Raw genomic sequence first — 19340 nt, 5'->3', positions numbered from 1 at the left:
CAGTATCGAATAGCGACTGGCTCGATGCCTGTAAAACAAACCAGTATTGACAAATCAAGTTGGTTTTAAAAATCGCCTTACATGTTGAGGACGTGGATTTACTTAATACAAATGCATTCAAATGAAAAATTTTGACATTTTATTCTGCAAGGTACAAAATTTTACATATATTAGAAGAAATATTTCAATATAGGAGTATCTTCATATAACACAATGCATGTGTTCATCCAAACATACATACAGGTACATGGGTTTTGCATATGTTGACTATGCAATTGCATGAGTACATTTAAAGGCAAATCAGGTTAGACTCAATAGGGAAATCCCTGAGACCAGCATTATCTACACAATCACAACTACGACAGCAGCACAGGAGACAAGGTTTGTGTACTTTACATTTGTATTTCTACCAAAAAAAAAACAGGTTAAAGGCTATTGGTAGTATAACTAGTTATTTTAAAAAACTGTGACTAGGACATTTAAGAGATCCAAATAACTTTGCATTTTCTACCCAAGGCCATCATTAAATTGAGTACTGCCTAATACACATGCTCCTGTGGCATCCATGATCAAAATACAATTTAAAAAAAAGCAATAACAAAAAAAAGAAAACACTTAAAAACAGAAGAAAATGTAGGTGGCAAAGAAAAAGTGTGAGAACAATTAAAAAAAAAACCCTCATAATTTAACTTGGCTTTAACTTATGTTTAAAGATAAAATGAACTGAGTTTTAGTTCTTACAGAGAGACATTAGTGACAGTTTAGTGTAAGCAGAAAACAAAATATGCTCTAGCAAGGGGGGGATCATATTATATTCTGATGGGAGCTAACTGTGCCACATTTAGAAAACCTCTACTATAAAACATTTCCAATAGGTCGCTTGTGAACATTAAACACATCTGAAGTTTAAAGAAGGCCATTTTTAGCCCAAGATATCATGTACAATAAGTATACTGCACATAAACTAACAATAACAAACACAGACCTGCATTTATTCCATCAAACGATTTGCGAAAAAAAACATGTTCGCACTAGGGGTGTAATGTAATTTCAGTTCGGTTTAGTTTTTTTACGTGCTCAGTTCGGTTACTTTTCAGTACGAAAGGCAGAAAAAAAAATACTTAAAATGCTATTAAAAAAAAAAAATGCAAACAGAACTTTTTTTAAAATACCGGTACATAAAAGCGATCCATTTGGGTGATATTTCGAATAAATTAGACAGAGTTTTTTTTTTTTTAAATAGAAAAATAATAATAAAATAAAGAGTTGTACTTAAACAATTATTTTAACATTGTGGCAAAATGTAATGCACAGTTGCAGTTAAATATCTCTGTTGTGCGTGAAGTCTAACCATCTGTCGTAAGTGAAATAGCAGACACGTGATAGCTCGTTGGCGACATCACTTTGAAGCGTTTTCATAAAGTGCTGGTATAACTTTCTGGCTAAAGTGAGGACGTGATGGTATTTCGTAGCGAGGTTCAAGAACTTTAATCATTATAGACATGGAAAAAAGGGTTAGACCACCCTTGTTTCTTCATTTTATTGATCCATTTTAATACCTGGTACAACTAAAGGTACATTTGTTTGGACAAATATGACGACAAATATAGCTCACAAGAGTTTAATTTAAGAGCTGATATCTAGCAACTTCCATGGTTTTCTTGTACTGCCAAAAAAATTAAAATTTTGTGAGCTATTTTTGTTGTCACTGTCATATTTGTCCAAACAAAAGGTACCTTTAGTTGTATCAGGCATTAAAATGAACAAGAAACTGAAGAAACAAGGGTGGGCTAATCATTTGTTCCATGACTGTACTTAAATCCAGCACTCTCAAGAACGTGTTTCCTGCAGCATACCCGATATCTGTGGAACAATGTCAACACACAACTTTTGATTTATTCACTTGCCTTTGTCCATCCGTAATTTTAACAGGGAAGCCAAATGATTCCGAAAAAGGAGACCATAGTGAGATGGGAGGGTCTTCCGGCTCAGGCTTCTCGCTTGCATTTGACATGATGCCATTTGTCACGCCTGCGAGTTACTAGCGTTCTTCCCCCTCAGTCAGTAGTGTCCGACACTCAGAGGCTTCTGTGCGGAAACTCGCACAGGATTTTAGTTCCACGTGAAGCACTTAGATCACTCTAGTAATACATTTAATGAGAAAAATAGCATTAAATATAACCGAAACGGTACGCAAGTGGACCGAACCGAACACGCAGAACCGAAACGGTTCAATACATCCATGTGACCCGTTACACCCCTAGTGCGCACTCCATAATCAACAAAATAAGCTTTAAAAACAATAAAAACAAATGCACAACCCATTTTGGGCCTCCTACTTTGGTTTGGACAAAACCTGCCCAAAACATTCATTTTCTACTAGAATCCTCAATTTCTTATGTTTCTGCTGAACTACATTCGACTTGCATACACCAGTAACACTTTGATTTAACTCCAATATATAGAAGTGAAACATTCTGATTAAGTGTGATATAACCTGCAAATGTTAAAAATGCAAATGCACTAAATGTTCTCCCTGAGTGATTAAAGGGTTGACTTGTGAACCATCTCAGTAGGGATAGACTAACAATTCACTCTGAAGAGTACAGTACTGTGACCCCTCGAAAGTCAACCATCGAGTCAGGAGGTGATTTGTTGGAATTCTGTTTCAGTGATGCAGTAGAGATGGACCTTTTAGCTCCACCCTGCACCATGAGGTGGAAAGATGGATTTTGGCTCATCATGAACATTGTGAAAGGGCACAGACGTAGACAAAAGACAACAACAAAAAAAAAAAACGGCGAGATCTGCTGATGTCAAGTTCAGGTCCTGGATTCTTGTTCAACTGTCGTATGATATCTTCTTGGAAATGTTAGCTTGAAAACAGAGTTTCGAGGGTCAGAATTTAAACGGTTTACTTCACTTCTTTGTTTGATGTAAAAAGCAAGCAAGCTTTCAACCCAATGATTGGTGCAGGTCAGGCCCACTTTGCTTTGTAAAGAAGAGGATACAGCAAATTGACCAAGAGGGCAAATACGGCGGCCAGGGTGCCCAAGACAAAATATCGCACACGGTCGTCGTCAGGACTGCGATGACTGCGCCACCCTGCCGTTCCTCCGTCTTCATTTTCCTCATCTCTTGTCCTGTGCATTTGTTGTTGTTGCTGCCGCCGCCGCAGACCAGAGCGGAATACTCCATGAGGGCCTTCATCAAGCCCCTCTTCCTCTTCTTCCTCCAGTTCCCGCCATATTAGAGAAGCCTGCGATTGCCGGAAACTGGTGTCAGCTTCTGGGAAAAAGGCGTGGTCTAACAAATACTGTCATTATGATTTGACACATTGACTTGGTGCACTTGAAGAAAAGGCCTTGATTGGCTGTGAAAGTTAATGCTCGATTATCAATTGTTAATTTGAGCTAGTAGAAAATACTACATACTACACAAGCATTACCTTTCTTGATTAAAGCAAAGAATAAAAGTAAAAGGGTGGAAAAGGGGAACACAGAGATAATGAAACCTGTGGCTCAGAGTTTCACACAGGCCAACTGTAACAACCGAAATCCATCTTCTTGATTCGTTTCTGTTCCGGGTCACGGGCCAGTTAATCACAGGGTACAGAGACCAGGGGTGTCCAAACGTTTTCCACAGAGGGCCAACTACAGAAAAATTGAAGGATATGGGGGGCCACTTTGATACAGTTGATGCATTAAAGATGCTAAAAACCAATCTAGTGTAGGCCAATATATGCTAAACTATGTGAACCAAATTGACATCTTGGCTTTGTGTTCTAGGTGACAAAGCAAATTAGTGTAATAATGTTGTTTAGGACAATTATCGTCCAGCAAAATTTGTTATCCTGAATTCATTTGATTTTTAGAATATGCCAAGGGCCTGCAGGCTGAAAATGGGCCCCGGGCTGCATTTTGGGCACCCTTGATATAGCCAAACATTCGCACTCACACCTCTGGACAATTTAATGTCTCCAATTAACCTAACATGCATGTTTTTACAGGAAACATGAGTACCTGGAGAAAACCCATGCAAGCACAGAGAGAAAATGAATATTTCATAATCTATGAAAGCACACAGCATAACAGCTAATGCATCCGCAGATGCAGTTATTCACATGCTAACTTTAGCAGAAAGGCGAACCTAACTCCATTCACTTTCGAAGCGTCTATATGGGTATTTCACAAAAACAAGTAAGTACTAGAATGCCATTATTTGAGACTAGGGGTGTAGCAGTACATGTATTGTATTCTCATTTTTCGGTACAACTGCGCATCAATTTTCCACACGGAACACATTTCAAGTGAGGGTCAGGAAGTGTGCATTCGGCGTTGCGATGCACCTCCATAGCCCTGGTGGACGAAAACAATGCAGCCCAGCTCTTTGGCTAGCAGGAGTCATGGCTATCAATAGCAACAAATGGAATCCAGAACGGAGATACCCTTTTCCATCGTTAAAGTCCTGTTTTGGAAACATCGCCTCCAGAGGACATATGTAAATGGACAAATACAGGTGGAAAAGACAGAAGCAGTGTGCTGACTTTGTTCGGTGAAGATGAAGAACGGGGCTACAAGCTGGAAATATTAAAGCTGCATTTCAAGCATTAAGGAACTTCCATCCATTTTCTATGCCACTTATCCTCACTAGGGTTGTGGGGGTATGCTAGAGCCTCTCCCAGCTGACTCCGTGCGAGAGGTGGGGTGCAACCTGGACTGGTCGGCATTAAGGAATGTTACCCTTTAGGCACCAGAGGTTTTTTTTTTTCCAATTTCAACATCACTATTTGAAAAGGTTGTAGCTAATCAGTTGTATGTTTTTCATTTTTGTTCCCTCATTTCACCGAAAATGAACCAAGGTACATATTGCATCGTACACTTCTTGAGACCCATGCATTAAAACCACTTAAATCCATTAATTACGCACATCCCTACTGTCAATTCCTTTTCATTTCGTAATAATGGACAGTTTTGGGGTAGTTCTGTAACAAGAAGCAAGTGACATACAAGCAGACCACAAGCACATTGGTTAATATATACTTTACATACAAAAGCTGCAGCAATCAATGAGCTGAATTTCACCTGAGAACTGACCTTGTTCAGCTGAGGTAAAAAGACTCCTACAGTAAGGTTCTACCCATGACATACCCCACACAGCAGACATTCCAAACTTTACACAAAACACAGCACTAGCCAACATGTATTCAATCAACAGGACACTAATGTTTTTATATAGATATTACAGTAGAACCCATTTGTCGATGCCCCTTGGACTGGCTGACTGACGTCGACATATGTGGTTGTCAACATAAGCAAAATCTAGGCCGAAAGTAGCCATTGCTTGCACATTTACTTGTGACTTTCACCAGCCACATGAGAATGTGCGATAATGAAGTATTTTTGAACATATGGTCATGGTTTTATTTTTTAAGAAGTTTGCTTGACAAGTTTCATTAATGAACATCATGTTTACGCAAGCACAATTCATCATATCCAAAAAGGAGTGCGTAGAAGGAAAGCTTATTTAATCCTACCCCTACTCCATGTCCATTACTGATGTGTTTCTTTTTTTACTTAAATTATTATCGTATCATTATTATATTAGAACTACTCATATGTAATAGAGCTGCTGAGGTAATTTCATTATATATATATTGACCACAATGACAATAAAGATTTCGTACATGTGCAAATGTTTCTTCTTATGGCTGACAACCGATAAAACAAAAATTAAATGGGTGCATTTTGTTAGTTGCTGTGGTAGAATACAAGTTAATGCTGCCATTTTTGTTTTGTAGTTTACTTTGCACTGAACAGGAAATCCCCGTATGCATGGTTTAATGCTTTGTAACTAGGCAGTAGTTATGTTGCTGTTGTGGTTTCACACTGCTTAGCAATAATGATGAAGTTAACAATACTACAACACGTGGAGAAAAACGGACCTGCTCTTCATAGAAATTACACCTTTAGGTCTCAAATGTTATGTCAACATCGACTTATCCAGCCACTTTTTTAGTAACAAGAAGAACACAGTGGACCAGTACCCGTTGACTTGGTCAACATAGACAAGTTGTCGACATAAGCGGGGCTGACTTAAAAGAAAAACTGCAATGGAATTTTGCCCATCATCCACAGGCTTTCGGTAGCTCAATTTACCACTCTCACCTGACTGGCAGTAGCTCCCATGGAAGTTGGGGACTCTGCTCCGACTGGCCTGAGGAAGCGTGGCGGCCTCTCCACAGGCGAATTCCGTCGTCGGTAGAAAAGGACGTAGGCATAGCGCGTCACCACCTGGCTCTCCTCCACCATTGTGACGGTGCTGTCGTCAAACAGACGCCAGCCTGTTGGAAGATAAACGTTAGATTTAAAACAAAAGAACACAAGAGCGGAAATTAAGTGCTACGTCAGATGAACTCACCAACATCACTGCGCTGGCTGTTTTTGTCACTTGGCAGTCGAGCATAGGCAGTGTAGTGGCCACCAATCATCCCCCCGTAGTGGTTGATGACCGCATACAAGTCATAGATAGGTGGCTGCTGCACTTCATCCTTCTGGCCAATGCAGAACTTACTCAGATCTAGATTCCTACAAGACAAAATGAGGAAATGAATCAAAGTTGTATGCAGGATAAGTGTTTAATCAGTCATTCACCTGACAGGAAAGTCCACCATGTCGTTGATCTTGTCCCTCCAGATGAAGTTCCTAAAGCTGAAGCGTTTGAGCTGGATGATCAAAATGTTGGGAAGACGCCACAGCAGCAGCTGCTTGGAGGCCTCACGGTGCTGTTGGCACTTTGGACAGTACCTTTAGGTGAGGGAAAAAGTGCATCATTCCGCTTACATATATCACCCAAAATCTCTAAAATAACAAAAACAAAAAGAAAAATCAAGGACTTTCTATGCCACTGTCACCAAAGTGCTTGCTCATGACGGGTTCAGCTGGCTTTCTTCAGTGTATAAGGTGTGTGGTTCTAGACCTACTACATGTGTAAGGTGCCTTGTGGATAACTGCTGTTGTGAAGTGATACTATATACTGCAAATAATATTGAATGGACTTAAAAGGCAGAAACAAAGTATTTTGATGAGTGCTTTGACCATGTATAGTGAGCACAAGAACTTGCCATGATGTTACACACCTCAATGAGGTAATTACAATATGAGAGCCCTACCATGCCTCTTCTGGAGCCAGCACCTCTGGCTTGGTGAAGAGGTTGAGACACTGCTCCAGGGTGAAATGTCCTGCTCGGGCAGTCTCGCTCAGAGATCCTGGATCCTCCTCGTACTCCAGATCCTTGGAGCTCACCAGGACATACTCCTTCAGTCGCTCGTTGTTCTTCCACACTAGGTCCAGCGTTGCGTCTTCCGGAAGGTCGACCTGCATGTCTTCTGCAGAGGTGATTGGGTAGGGTAGGGGAGAATATAAGCTGTGGACAACAGACAGAATCCAGACTATTCAAAGTAAGTTTCTACCTTTTTCATCCAGCCTTTGCTCCTTGTTGTTTGAATCCAGCACAGCTATGTAGAACTGACCAGCATGCCCTGAAGATGTCTCATTGGGTTGCTGATACCCTGTTACTGCAGCTAGAAAAAGGAAACAACAAAAGGAAGGAAAGGGAAAATCAATACAGATTTGTTAAACAAAAACAATAACATCCATTACCTTCGGGCCGTACTGCCTTCTCACAAGATGTTTCTTTTTCCACATGGGTGTCCAGAGAGCAGCAGGAAGTAGAGGAGATGGACTCAGAGAATCCAGAGTCTGACGTCTGTGTTGTTGAGAGAGAAGTCTTGGAGGAAGCAAGGGAAGCAGTGTCCCCATAGGTGAGAGGTGAGGTTCGTATGTGCTCTGTCGGGGAGTCCAGCAATGGAGTGCCACAGTTGGGTCCACAGTCACTTGCTTCTACAGTAACATTACTACTACTACCCGTGGCTTCATCTCCTGAACACAGAGAGCCTGCCGGTGGCATCAGGAGTATGGGAGATGGTTCGGGGGATGTCCTGCCTGACTGGAAAGGAGGCTGGAATACGTTGACGGAAAACCTGTACAAGGTGGATGGCATAACAGTAGATTCAGTGAAATTAGGACGCAAACTTTAACAATTGGCTATATAATAAGCAAAGCGTAATGCACAATTGGAGATGACTATAACGCATCCCACCAGACATCTGTTTTTTTACATTTACATTTTCTCTTGCAAATTCATTTCCAATACACAAGGGAATGAAAGCATTATTGAGAGTGCTCTATTACACAGTCAACTTGGTAAATTGCAGTACCTGGAGTAACCATGCAGGAGTTGAGTGAGGCGGCTGTAGGATAGTCGGGACTCTGGTACACTAACCAGGAAAGGCAGACCCACATTTTCAGTGTTGGGTCGACACACACCTTTGTGATTGGGCCAATGGGTCCTCTGACACTGTCTGGGATGATAAAGAATAGGACAATGGGATTAGAAAATTTAATTCTCATGGGACATTTATGGCATGATGTGGCATACAACTCACTGATTGCAGTAGCCTGCGCGATAGCAGCGAGTACATCGCTTCAGCTTGTCTTCCTCAGACACTGGGGGTTTAAGGCAGGAGGCACACTTTGAGATGGGGATATTAGGGACTTGCAGTCTCTGTGTGGGGGTGGGGCAAAAAATGATCCTTTTACCTTTTGAAACAGAAAATAATCTTTCAATCAAAATGTGTTTTGTTACCTGCTGCACTCGAAGCAAAAAAACTCTCTCCTTGGCCATATCTTTGGAAAGCACCTCAAAGCAGAACAACATGTCCGAGGACGACACAGTGTCGAGTGAATGGGAGGGTAGAAACATGCGCTGGAAGCTGTTCTTTGCCACCTAAGTCCAAGGAAACAAGCTTAGTCCAATCCTGCAACAAACCTATTACACAGTACCAAAGTTGGAATATGAAAAATGGGGTGTCCAAGCATCATACAGAAAAAAATTGATTTGTGTTTCTAAATGAAACTTTTTATTATTAAGGGAGGAAAAAATGCAAACATGGCCCTGTGTGCCCCCTAAACCTAATTGGTTGGGCCACCGTTAGTAGCAACAACTGCAATCAAGCGTTTGCAATAACTTGCAATGAGTCTCTTACAGCGATGCAGAGGAATTGCGGCTCACTCATCTTTGCAGAATTGTTGTAATTCAGCCACACTGGAGGGTTTTCCAGCATGAACTGGCTTTCATGGTCATGCCACAGCATCGCAAAAGGATTCAGGTGAGGACTTGACTCAGCCACTCCAAAGTCTTTTGTTTTTTTTCAGCCATTCAGAGTTGGACTTGCTGGTATGTTTTGGATCATTGTCCTGCTGCAGAACCCAAGTTTTCTGTAAGTTTGAGTTCACAAACAGATGGCTGGACATTATCCTTCAGGATTTTGGGGTAGACAGCAGAATTCGTGGTTCCGTTTATCACAGCAAGTCCTCCAAGTCCTGAAGCAGCAAACAGCCACAGACCATCACACTACCACCACCATATTTTACTGTTGGTATGATGTTCTTTTTCTGAAATGCGGTGTTACTTTTATGCCAGATGTAATGAAACACACGCCTTCCAAGAAGTTAAACTTTGGTTTCGTCAGACCAGGGAGTATTTTCCCAAAAGTCTTGGGGATCCATCAAGATGTTTTCTTGCAAAACTGAGACGAGATTTAATGTTCTTTTTGTTCAGCAGTGGTTTTCGTCTTGGAACTCTGTCATGCAGACCGTTTATGCCCAGTGTCTTTGTTATGGTGGAGTCATGAACACTGACCTTAACTGAGGCAAGTGAGGCTTGCAGTTCTTTGGATAATGGCTCTCACTGTGGTTCGCTGAAGTCCCAAAGCTTTAGAAATGATTTCATAACCTTTTCACACAGGTTCATGTAGGTTTGTTTTTTTCTCCCTTAATAAAAAGGTTTCACTTAAGAAAATGCATGCACAGGACGTGTTGGCCAGAATGTGTGTGTGTGTGTGTGTGTGTGTGTGTGTGTGTGTGTGTGTGTGTGTGTGTGTGTGTGTGTGTGTGTATATATATATATATATATATATATATATATATATATATATATATATATATATATATATATATATATATAAAATGAATTAATAATAATGAATTAATTTACATTTTACAGTATGCCAAGGCCCAATTAACAGCGAGCTGCGACAATTGCCCCAGGACTTTGGACACCCCTAATGTACCCCTAATGTAAGAGACCTAACCTCTGCCAGTCGGAGGTTCTCAGGCTTGACTCTAACACTCCTGGAGATGGATTCAAGGACTTCTGCAGTGCTGGAGTTCTCCTTGCTCACACTCACCAAAAACTGACACAGTCATGCAAAATGTATTCAAGAAATGTCCTTTGCTGGGATCGTTTGGCATAGTTATTTTCTATTCTCACCTTTATGGGTTTTTTATGCGGCTCCTTGGCAAAGTAAAAAACAGACAGCACCTTTTGTTTCTGTGGCAAAGGGACTGGCAGGTAGAGGAAGGGGTCAAAGGTTATAGACACCTAAAGAATGAGAAGAGAAGACATGATTACTGAAGAGTGATTGCTTCCTTCAAAGTATAATGTAAAAAGTACCATGGCATTACCTTGGAACATGTGGGGCAAACAAGCTTGGATTTGAACTGGCCTTGGAAGAGATCCACGATGAATGAGTCATTTCTCATCTTGTGCCTCTGCCACGCCTCCTCTGCCACTACCTGCAAGGAACGCAACAGCAATGGTATGCCGAGTTTGAGCAAAAAAGGACGACTTCCTGATGCATTACCTCATCCAAGCGACCGTCAGAGTCCACCGTCTCCGTGTATGGTTTATTCTGAATGCGGTTCAAGTCCTCATGGAGGCCGTCAAGCAAAAAGGCCATGAACTCCTGGGCATCATGCTGGGCATAGCCAGTGAACTGACTGGCTTTACTGGCCACAATTGCCTACGTAGAGCATGGCCAAAGCAGAGGATGACAATGATGATGTTGATTTGGCAAGCTCATGCAAGATTATGCACTTGTGAATTTACTATAGATGATATGGTACCTTCAACTTTGAGGGTTGGAAGGCATGGTGCGTGCCTTTCCACAGTGCCCGAAGCAACACAGCAAAGCCAATGGCTAGCCTGCCTCCTGTTCCTAGCGGATTACTGCAGTTAATTTCTGCTTCAAATCCTCGATCTATATGAAACCAAAGGGAATAAAATACTTTCTTTTTGGACAAAACATTGTGGTGAGATTACAGTAAATATTGAGTATGAAGTGACAAAAAGAAGGTCTCCTCTGTGTGTCTTCAGTTAAAGAGTGTCATCAAAGTACCATGAAAGTAATCCCTGAGCTCTCTGGTGTTGGACAGGGATTGGATGACGCTGTTCATGAAGCAAGTATTCCCGAGGTTGACCAATCCTGTGAAACCGGGCAAGCACACCTTCTTCTCCTCTTCTTCTTCATGGTGCTCATTGCTAGCTGGAGGTGCATGGGTCATAGGCTGCACCATGCAAGTCGGCTTAGGCTGATTTCCATAAATAAACGACACAATTAAAAAACAATTCACCCACAGCATCAGTTTGTACGTTTGCCAACTTACCGCCGTTACAGTGGGCTCTGGCTTGGTGATGGTGACATGGTCCGAGACGGTACGAGGTGCCACAGTTTCCAGACCGCTGTCCTCTACTCTGGGTGGCGCTTTGGGGGCCTTCGGTTTCTCCTCACCAACCCTGGGAGGCTCCTCCTTGGCTGGTAGGCTGTGCTGGCTGCTGCCTGGTTGGCTCTTTTCCATACAGGCGGGGCTCGAGGGCACAGCCACCTTGGCGCCACCCACTGCACCTTAAACAGAGGAGAATGGACCTTGTGGTGAGAGGAGGAGAGGATAGTGAATCAAGGTTTTTTTTTTTTCCATGCAGCCACATAAAGCCACAATGTGAGTTTACTGCTCATATTACTTTTCTTATCTAAGACAGTCAACATCTCATCAAAAAAGCTACATTTCCACAAGTAGAAGCCTGGCAGCAGACCTTGTGTGGCAGGGGCCTCTAGACCTTCCCAGCGTTGGCTGTGTCTCTTCTTCAGGGTCACGTCCACTCGGGACGCAGTGAAGGAGTAGCTGCACAGCTCAGGCTGTATCAGGTTCCTGCAGCAAGCACAAGACAGACACACAAGGACAGGTCAGATTGAAAGACAGAAGCGTCAAGCAGTCTCTTACCTCCAGCATGTAAAATATGCTTTCATCAGCAGGGGGCTTTGTGGCTACAGTTGTTTTGGACAAATTACATATTTACCTGAGTTTCACTTGCCACTTGAAGATTGTGTTTGGTCCGTAGTCTGGGTGAAGCCGAAGAAAATTAGCATCACTAGAAAAGGAAGACAAGAGTAGCTTTGTCACTGGCTGCGTTTTTTTAAGGTTTCAATCCAGTACCTTGTCTGGAAGATGAGAGTGAAGTCCTGCTCCCTGAAAATGACACGAGCTGTGCTCCTGCAGATGCCCTTCATGTAGACGTTAACCACCATCAAGTCTGTGCCTTTCTCGTATGAGTCGTTCTTCACAAATTCCACGTTCACCAACGGCTCTAGCGCTGTGGCAAGTTAATACGTATATCATTAAAATCATTTTCAGGACTGAGAGACATTGCCAAGACTAACCTTCCTGTGGCTTTATTATGAGTGGCTCCTCTTTGGACTGGTCGCGCTTCTCTTCTCCATCACAACTGCCTTGCATCTTGGCCAGACTCGCTTCGGATGGCTCTTCTTTGGCTGGCCATGACTCTGCTCCGCTCAGCTGGTGGGTTTTAGTATCCTGCACTGATTCTTGCTCTACAGACTTTGTCTGTGGCCCGGAGCCACTTATGTCCATGCTACTTTCTGGAGGGTCCGCAGGGTTGTTTGAGGCCAAAGTTTTGAGGGAGTCACTTGTGCTTACAGGAGGTGCTCCTGGTTGCTTTTCAGCATCCCCAGTTCTGGACTGACCCCATGTGACTGGTGAGTCTTGTTTCTCTGTCACCTAAATAGAAAAACACAAGGAGTGCAATAATTAGCTACAGCTTGCATATCAAACTGCAGTTTACAGTACACAATATAACTCAAGCTATTGGCACCTCCCAGGATTGACTAGAATGAAAAGTGTAATTATTGCCCTTTTGTCAGTAGTTGTTCAATAAAAACAGACTATAATTAGTTCTTCAGTTTGGACATTACTATCAAAAGGTTGTACCCTGAAAGTGGTCAAAGATAAAGGCATGCTGTAAATCATAAAAATTATCAGTATTACCCAAAGTTTGTGATGGGAGTAAATTTACTCATCTAATGTACATATTATGATATCACCAGTCAGAGAATTTGTCAGATCCCTGTCTCCACGATACCAGCTTATTAACAGGCTCATCAAAATGTCTGATCAAATTGTGATACTCTTCCTCATTTCCCAAGCAAACCCAGCCACCATCATCGTCATTTACAGCAGGATCTTGATCACCACTGCTGCCTCAATGGCTATCGTTACTGCTAAAATTTAGAACTCGACCAATATATTGGCGGGCCATACCACCGATTAATCGATATTGGTGAAAATGTAGCCGATATGTAACTTTTTTCTCTCGAGCGATTCAGTCGCTCCCTCCCAGTGTCCCTTTGTCTGCTCCCTGTACCTGCCCCCCCCCAGACAGAGTAGAGCTCTCCCTCTGTCGCTCTGTCTCACACAGTCCGCAGTAGGAAGAGACAACTACTGAAACGCGAAAAGAAACTACATTTTTTTTTTTTTTTTTTTTTTACACAATGGTATGCTGTGACTTTGTTTAAAAAAAAAAAAAACAAACACTACACTTTAGTGCCACGCCGTCAGGGCCGGTCAAGGAGAAAATTGTAGTTTTCAGGCTAGTTTTAGAGAGCGTGTTACAGCGCTTTAATGTTGTATACGTTGCATCTCCGTGGAATAAACAACGATAGATGTGACTGTTAATTCACATGTCCACCATTATCTAAGACTGTTCTACAGCATTTCCCTTCATACTTCCATGCATGATTTCTACGGGCTCATACATTTACAAGTTCATGTCTTCATGCAAACCATTTTGAAAATGTTCCAAGTAACGTATTTAGTTGTCAATTGATATATTACATGTTTTGAAGGCAGCTACATTGTAACATAAAATGTAGTTTAGTCCCTTGTGTTAAGTCTAGTAACGTGATGCATGTTATTTCTTATTTTGTTCATAGTCAACTTTTTTTTTCACTTTTTAACATTTGCTTCAGCATTTGTTTTTCAGCTGTTTGTAAATACAGTACTCAGTGGCTGCAGATAGAACTTTTCAATAGCTAGTAAATATGACTATGATATTGGTAAGATGTTTTTGTGAATATCCATCCATCCATCTTCAATGCGCTAAGCCTTTTATAAACATGTGAAAAACACCTGACATTAGCCTATGTATTATCACTTTCAGTAGATAATACATGCATGCTCGGGAACATAAGTTTCCAGGTGTGATGATTCAACTGGCATCTTGACTCACCTGAGTCTTGGTGGGATGGCTGGCACCAGCAACAGCACATCCCTGTTCCCTCGCACATCCCTCGCTACTTAATCTATCTTCACTGTTGTCTTCATCTCTGCGTGTTGTTTGAGAGTGCTCCACAGCCGGCGAGTGTGCATTTGAGGTTCTGGTCTGGACTGAGTGTGTGTCCCTGTCAGTAGTAGACTTGGCCTCCTTGCTGATCCGAGGAGGATGTGCAGTGGCGCACTTAGCACTGGGTTCTAAAGACTGCTGGCTGCCTTTCTTAACCGAGGCGTTTTTAGGTGAAGAACATGTGCCATCCCCAGATTCTCCTGTTGTCGGTGCCACTGCAAAGTCCATAGAGGTTTTGTCACACGCCTGTTTGTTTTTAAGGTGCCGTTTGACACCTCGTTCAGCTTTGGAGCGTGATGCACTGTGTGCAGGGGAGAAGGACGCCTGAGGTTGAGATGGCAAGGTGGACTTGAGATGCTCTGATGACGCCAAAGCAACAGGACTCGTCTCTGGTTCAGTGATATTTTTGGTCTCAACGGGTGCAACCTCTTTCTCCTTCTTGTTGGACTACAAACAGAGTCAACAGGAAAAAAATATATCTTGAGTTTCTCCCTTATAAGAGGCTGTTAATCTTTGTCAAATATCTAGTTGGCTTACTTTTAGTGAAGGCCAAATGTGAAAAGGAATCTTTTTGTGAAGAATGAGCAACAGGAACCCTCCCTTCTCTTTGTACTGGACTCTACTACAAGAGGCTTCTATTTCCTCCTGTAAGTAGCAGGACCACTGACGCTCACCTGAAAATAAAGATTACTTTGACTAACTTTCCTTTCCTACTCAATTTGTTGTTCGTGTGACTTAAAAATGACTTTACCTGGGAAGTGCACATGGCAGTGAGTATCGGTGAAGGTTGTAGTAACATCCTCTATCCTCTGCACACCTTCGCCACAACGCAGCCTGATGATCACTTCACTGGCATTTTGTTTCCAGTCCACAAACACATCTATAAAACAAAACCACAATCAACATATTTTGGGGGGGAAAGAGCCATAACGTATGCGTACTTTGTGGCACACTGCCACGACAAAATAAAAGTTGCCACACCTTAAAAATTGTTTTAACTTGAAAACAATGTTAAGTAATATAGTGTATGAATGGATATATATGCTATATAGATAAATATATAGATTATTATTTACGCACATATTGACCACAGTTAGTTTGAAAACAATTTAAAATATCACAAACATTTTTCACTAAGCTTTATTTTGATAAACATGCACCAGAATCTCATGTCTGCCCTGTTGCACTTGCGTATGTGCGACCAGATAAAATTACATGACCGTCTTGTGTTCACGTTCAATTTGTTTCTTATTATCGAGAAAATGAAAAATAGTCGGTAAAATGTGCAGTCAATTGACAATAGGTTGTCACGGGCTAAGCCTATCTATGCCAGTGTGTGTAATCGCTCAAATTTCAATCTCATTCGACTTTCTGGCATCTTTGTTTACACATTTTGCCTGGCTCTCATGGCCTCTCTGACGGCAGCTAGTTAGATCATTTTTTGTCCCACGGGCGAGCTACAAGTGGCTATCACGTTCTTTGGGTACATTCTAACTTACTTTTATAAAGTGTCACTTAACAATTTTGCTCTCTTGTTATCATTGTAATACTTATGGTTAGTTTTCAAAACAATAGATGTGTGTCTAAGTTGTTCAACAAAAAAATCGTAGTGTGTCCAGCTTTAGACAGTGATGCAGGGGGTCTCCAACAGGTAGCTCCTATGCTAGCAGTAGCTCACCAGCCGATGTTGAGTAGTTCACCAGAGAATATTTGTTTCATCTCTTAGTATTTTTGTAAGTGTTCTATTCAAACATGACACCTGTATTTAATGACAAATGAACACACTGAGTGGAGATGTACTTTGTAAATAAAGTACAATTTAATTGTTGGTAGTCACATAAAACACAAATAGCTTACCTCTCCTTTCCTTTTGTCAAAGTAGCTTTCAATGGTGCTGCAAGTCAGATATACCTGTGATATCATAACCCTGGACTCTGAATTTATAATCTTTATACAGGACAGATTTTTATAACAAAAATATTTAGATTATTTTGTTAAATTTGAACAAAAAAAAACATTATTGAACAATTCATTTCTCGTGTATTCATACTACTCTCAAACAGGCATCAAATTAAATTTAGGTTTTCATCAAAGAGTACAAAATTTTGTACTTTTGTATTAGTCACATAGTACTATTGGACTAAATAGATTAGGTAACAAAAATATGCTGGGCATTTTAGCCTCTCACTTTAAGTACTCTCAGCAACTTTGCCATTGAACAGTTTTGCAACATTCTCGGTTCATGTTCTGCTGGTTGTTGAAAAAAGTTAAATAAATAAGTAATAAATAAATACGTCATAAAAATATTGCTATTTGTCATAATAACATTAAAAAATGTAGATGAAACAGTGGCCTCCCATGTAGAACACCACCACAGCTAAAAAAAACCTTGGGGAAACCCTGAAATGAACTGAAATACAAATATAAGGCATTCAAAAGACGCATTCAAAGATGTTGACGTATTCTACACTAGTCACGGTGTCAGTGGTGTTACTGTAATGCAGTGGTTCTCAATTATTTTCTGTCACGCCTCGCCTAGGGGACAAAAATGTTGTATCTTATCTTTTCATGGGACAACACTAAAGAAACAACACTTATGTAGTCAGTGTACAGCTTCTATACCGGTGTGTATTTGATGTCCCCTCAAAATAACTCAACACACAACCAGTAATGTCTAAATCGCTGCCAACAAAAGTGATTTTTTTTTTCCTTTTGTAGTATACTGTAATTTTGGTGTACAATATAAATTGTTATTATCTTGCCCCACAGAAGTTTGTCAGTAACCAAAAATGTTCAATAACAATAAAATAAAATCATCAAATTAACTGGTATAGTTGCCAACCTCCGCAAAAATAAATAAGGGACACCTTGGCAGGGCCAACCAATGCGACTGTTTTTTTTCCCTTTAATTGTGTAAACAAATGTTGTACTATCTGACGCAACCCTGAATTTAATTTGATGCTTGATTTAGCGTACCGTAAAGCACCGTGTATAAACCGCACCAGTGTATTAACCGCACCCCCATTTTCAGGCTCACGGCGGGGGAAAAAATTTTTTTAGTTCATAAATGCTTGCCAACTCTTTCATCTCAAATCAACATGCGTAAAGGTACTAAGCAATTTCAAAAAGAAGAAGAAAGGAGAAATCTGAATTTCGGCATCTAGATCTTTAATATTATGGCTAAGCACAGATTAATAATAATAATCACAAAAAATCAAAATAAAGAAATTTGCAATTTTCAGAGATGTTTTGATATCTTATCTTTCACTGCTTCTCTTTTTCTCTATTTTTATTTTATTGCATGAATTTGAATAAACGCCAACGTATTGTATTTTACATCATCTGCAATGTTTTAATGGAAGCTTAGGTTAGCTTCAGTGTATATAGAGATCATTTCACTGTGTGAAAATACAGACAGCTGTCAGATAAGTTAGTTGCATACACAAGCATTTTCAGCAACTGTACAGCAGAGGGCGCTAAAGTCAAAGCAACTGTCTGACCCACAGACGGCTATTCTAAAATGGGCTTCTCGTCAATTTCTGCGTCTGGTCACAGACTTGTCATCGTGTTTAACCGAACCCCGATTTTTCGCTTCTTACCAGTGCAAAAAAAGTGCGGTTTATACACGGTGCTTTACGGTAATACAAATACATGGGACATGAATTGTTCAAGAACATATTTTTTGTTAAAAATTACAGAATAAAATAATTCTTTTTTTTTTTTTTTTACACAAATGTGTCCTGGTATAAAACAGTACAATGTCAAAGAATATATTGTGATGTATATCGTTATCTCAAGAGGTTGTAATATATTTTGCAATATAGATTTTAGGCCATATCGCCCATCCCTACTTTCCACCAGTTTGTATTGCAGGTACATGTTGAATTTGAATATTTACAACAAATATAATTTTCCAGGTCAAAGTAGTCACATTAGACTATTTCGCTATTTAACAGTGGAATTACATGCTACTATTTCTTGTTTTCATTTCTTTTGCACCTCGTTTAGGCAGCTAACTAGCTGGTTCTGAACTATCTATGCCCTCTGCTGGTGCTGACTAAGTATAGTGAAATCCATTATTATGGATCCACTGCTTCAAGACACACAATAAACCTTATTGACAGGAATGTTATTATTATAGAAATATGTTCCACCTTACAATTATGATTCAGATTGAACACCGAAGCATCAAAATCATGGCATTCAGGGTATTCAGTGTGTTGCAGTGTTACTTTTTACAACTGAAACAACAATTTCATGAAGCTCAATGCATAAAACCAACTGTCTCATAAAAGTTGCCCGGCTCACGAGAATCAGGCTGGATACAAATAAACTAAATAAACTATACTCCAAGACATGCGACTGTGGTGCACCTGCTCACACTCATTCAGGCCATGCCACTGCACTCACATGCTCAAGCTGTGCAAAGAATGCAACAACAGTAAGACACATTCAAAAGTGTGCCAACTAAAATAACCATCAGCTACACAAACTTGGGAAAGAAAAATTAGCATGGGGCAAAACTCACGGTGAAATAACGGAAATACCACTTTTCATAGTGAGCCCAAAGCTGTGGAAGTCATTCCAAGTGAAATATCATCCCCGACCCACAGCGTCTCAACTTTGACAACTTATGTCACCGCTCTACGTATTTAGTCTGCAACGCAACTATGGAGACTCTACTTTCACTAAGCCCTCTCTCGCCCTCTCTAAATGTCAGAAACAACACTCTATCCTTTCT

General features: G+C 40.8%; 1 protein-coding gene across 1 annotated transcript in view; it reads right to left on the bottom strand.

Moving 5' to 3' along the window:
- Window positions 1-658: 658 nt before the first annotated feature.
- LOC129178896 (ubiquitin carboxyl-terminal hydrolase 19-like) overlaps window positions 659-19340 on the bottom strand; it is a 33154-nt gene continuing 14472 nt past the window's right edge. Inside the window, exons 4-28 of the mRNA XM_054771562.1 lie at window positions 19128-19148; window positions 15351-15479; window positions 15137-15273; window positions 14486-15046; window positions 12621-12978; window positions 12397-12553; window positions 12260-12331; window positions 11996-12111; window positions 11569-11807; window positions 11301-11493; window positions 11029-11162; window positions 10767-10925; window positions 10588-10698; window positions 10394-10504; window positions 10215-10316; window positions 8708-8848; window positions 8508-8626; window positions 8280-8423; window positions 7663-8042; window positions 7473-7583; window positions 7172-7388; window positions 6654-6806; window positions 6421-6587; window positions 6168-6343; window positions 659-3259 (exon numbers count right to left, since the gene is read on the bottom strand). Of these exons, the coding sequence (XP_054627537.1) occupies window positions 2978-3259; window positions 6168-6343; window positions 6421-6587; window positions 6654-6806; window positions 7172-7388; window positions 7473-7583; window positions 7663-8042; window positions 8280-8423; window positions 8508-8626; window positions 8708-8848; window positions 10215-10316; window positions 10394-10504; window positions 10588-10698; window positions 10767-10925; window positions 11029-11162; window positions 11301-11493; window positions 11569-11807; window positions 11996-12111; window positions 12260-12331; window positions 12397-12553; window positions 12621-12978; window positions 14486-15046; window positions 15137-15273; window positions 15351-15479; window positions 19128-19148 (4490 nt within the window). The 3' untranslated portion in view covers window positions 659-2977. The remainder of the gene's footprint in view (window positions 3260-6167; window positions 6344-6420; window positions 6588-6653; window positions 6807-7171; window positions 7389-7472; window positions 7584-7662; window positions 8043-8279; window positions 8424-8507; window positions 8627-8707; window positions 8849-10214; window positions 10317-10393; window positions 10505-10587; window positions 10699-10766; window positions 10926-11028; window positions 11163-11300; window positions 11494-11568; window positions 11808-11995; window positions 12112-12259; window positions 12332-12396; window positions 12554-12620; window positions 12979-14485; window positions 15047-15136; window positions 15274-15350; window positions 15480-19127; window positions 19149-19340) is intronic.

This window comes from Dunckerocampus dactyliophorus, chromosome 1, assembly GCF_027744805.1.
Source record: "Dunckerocampus dactyliophorus isolate RoL2022-P2 chromosome 1, RoL_Ddac_1.1, whole genome shotgun sequence".
NCBI classification, from domain to species: domain Eukaryota; kingdom Metazoa; phylum Chordata; class Actinopteri; order Syngnathiformes; family Syngnathidae; genus Dunckerocampus; species Dunckerocampus dactyliophorus.
The sequence above is the reverse complement of the archived record's forward strand: the minus strand, read 5'-3'. Positions and strand labels throughout refer to the sequence as shown.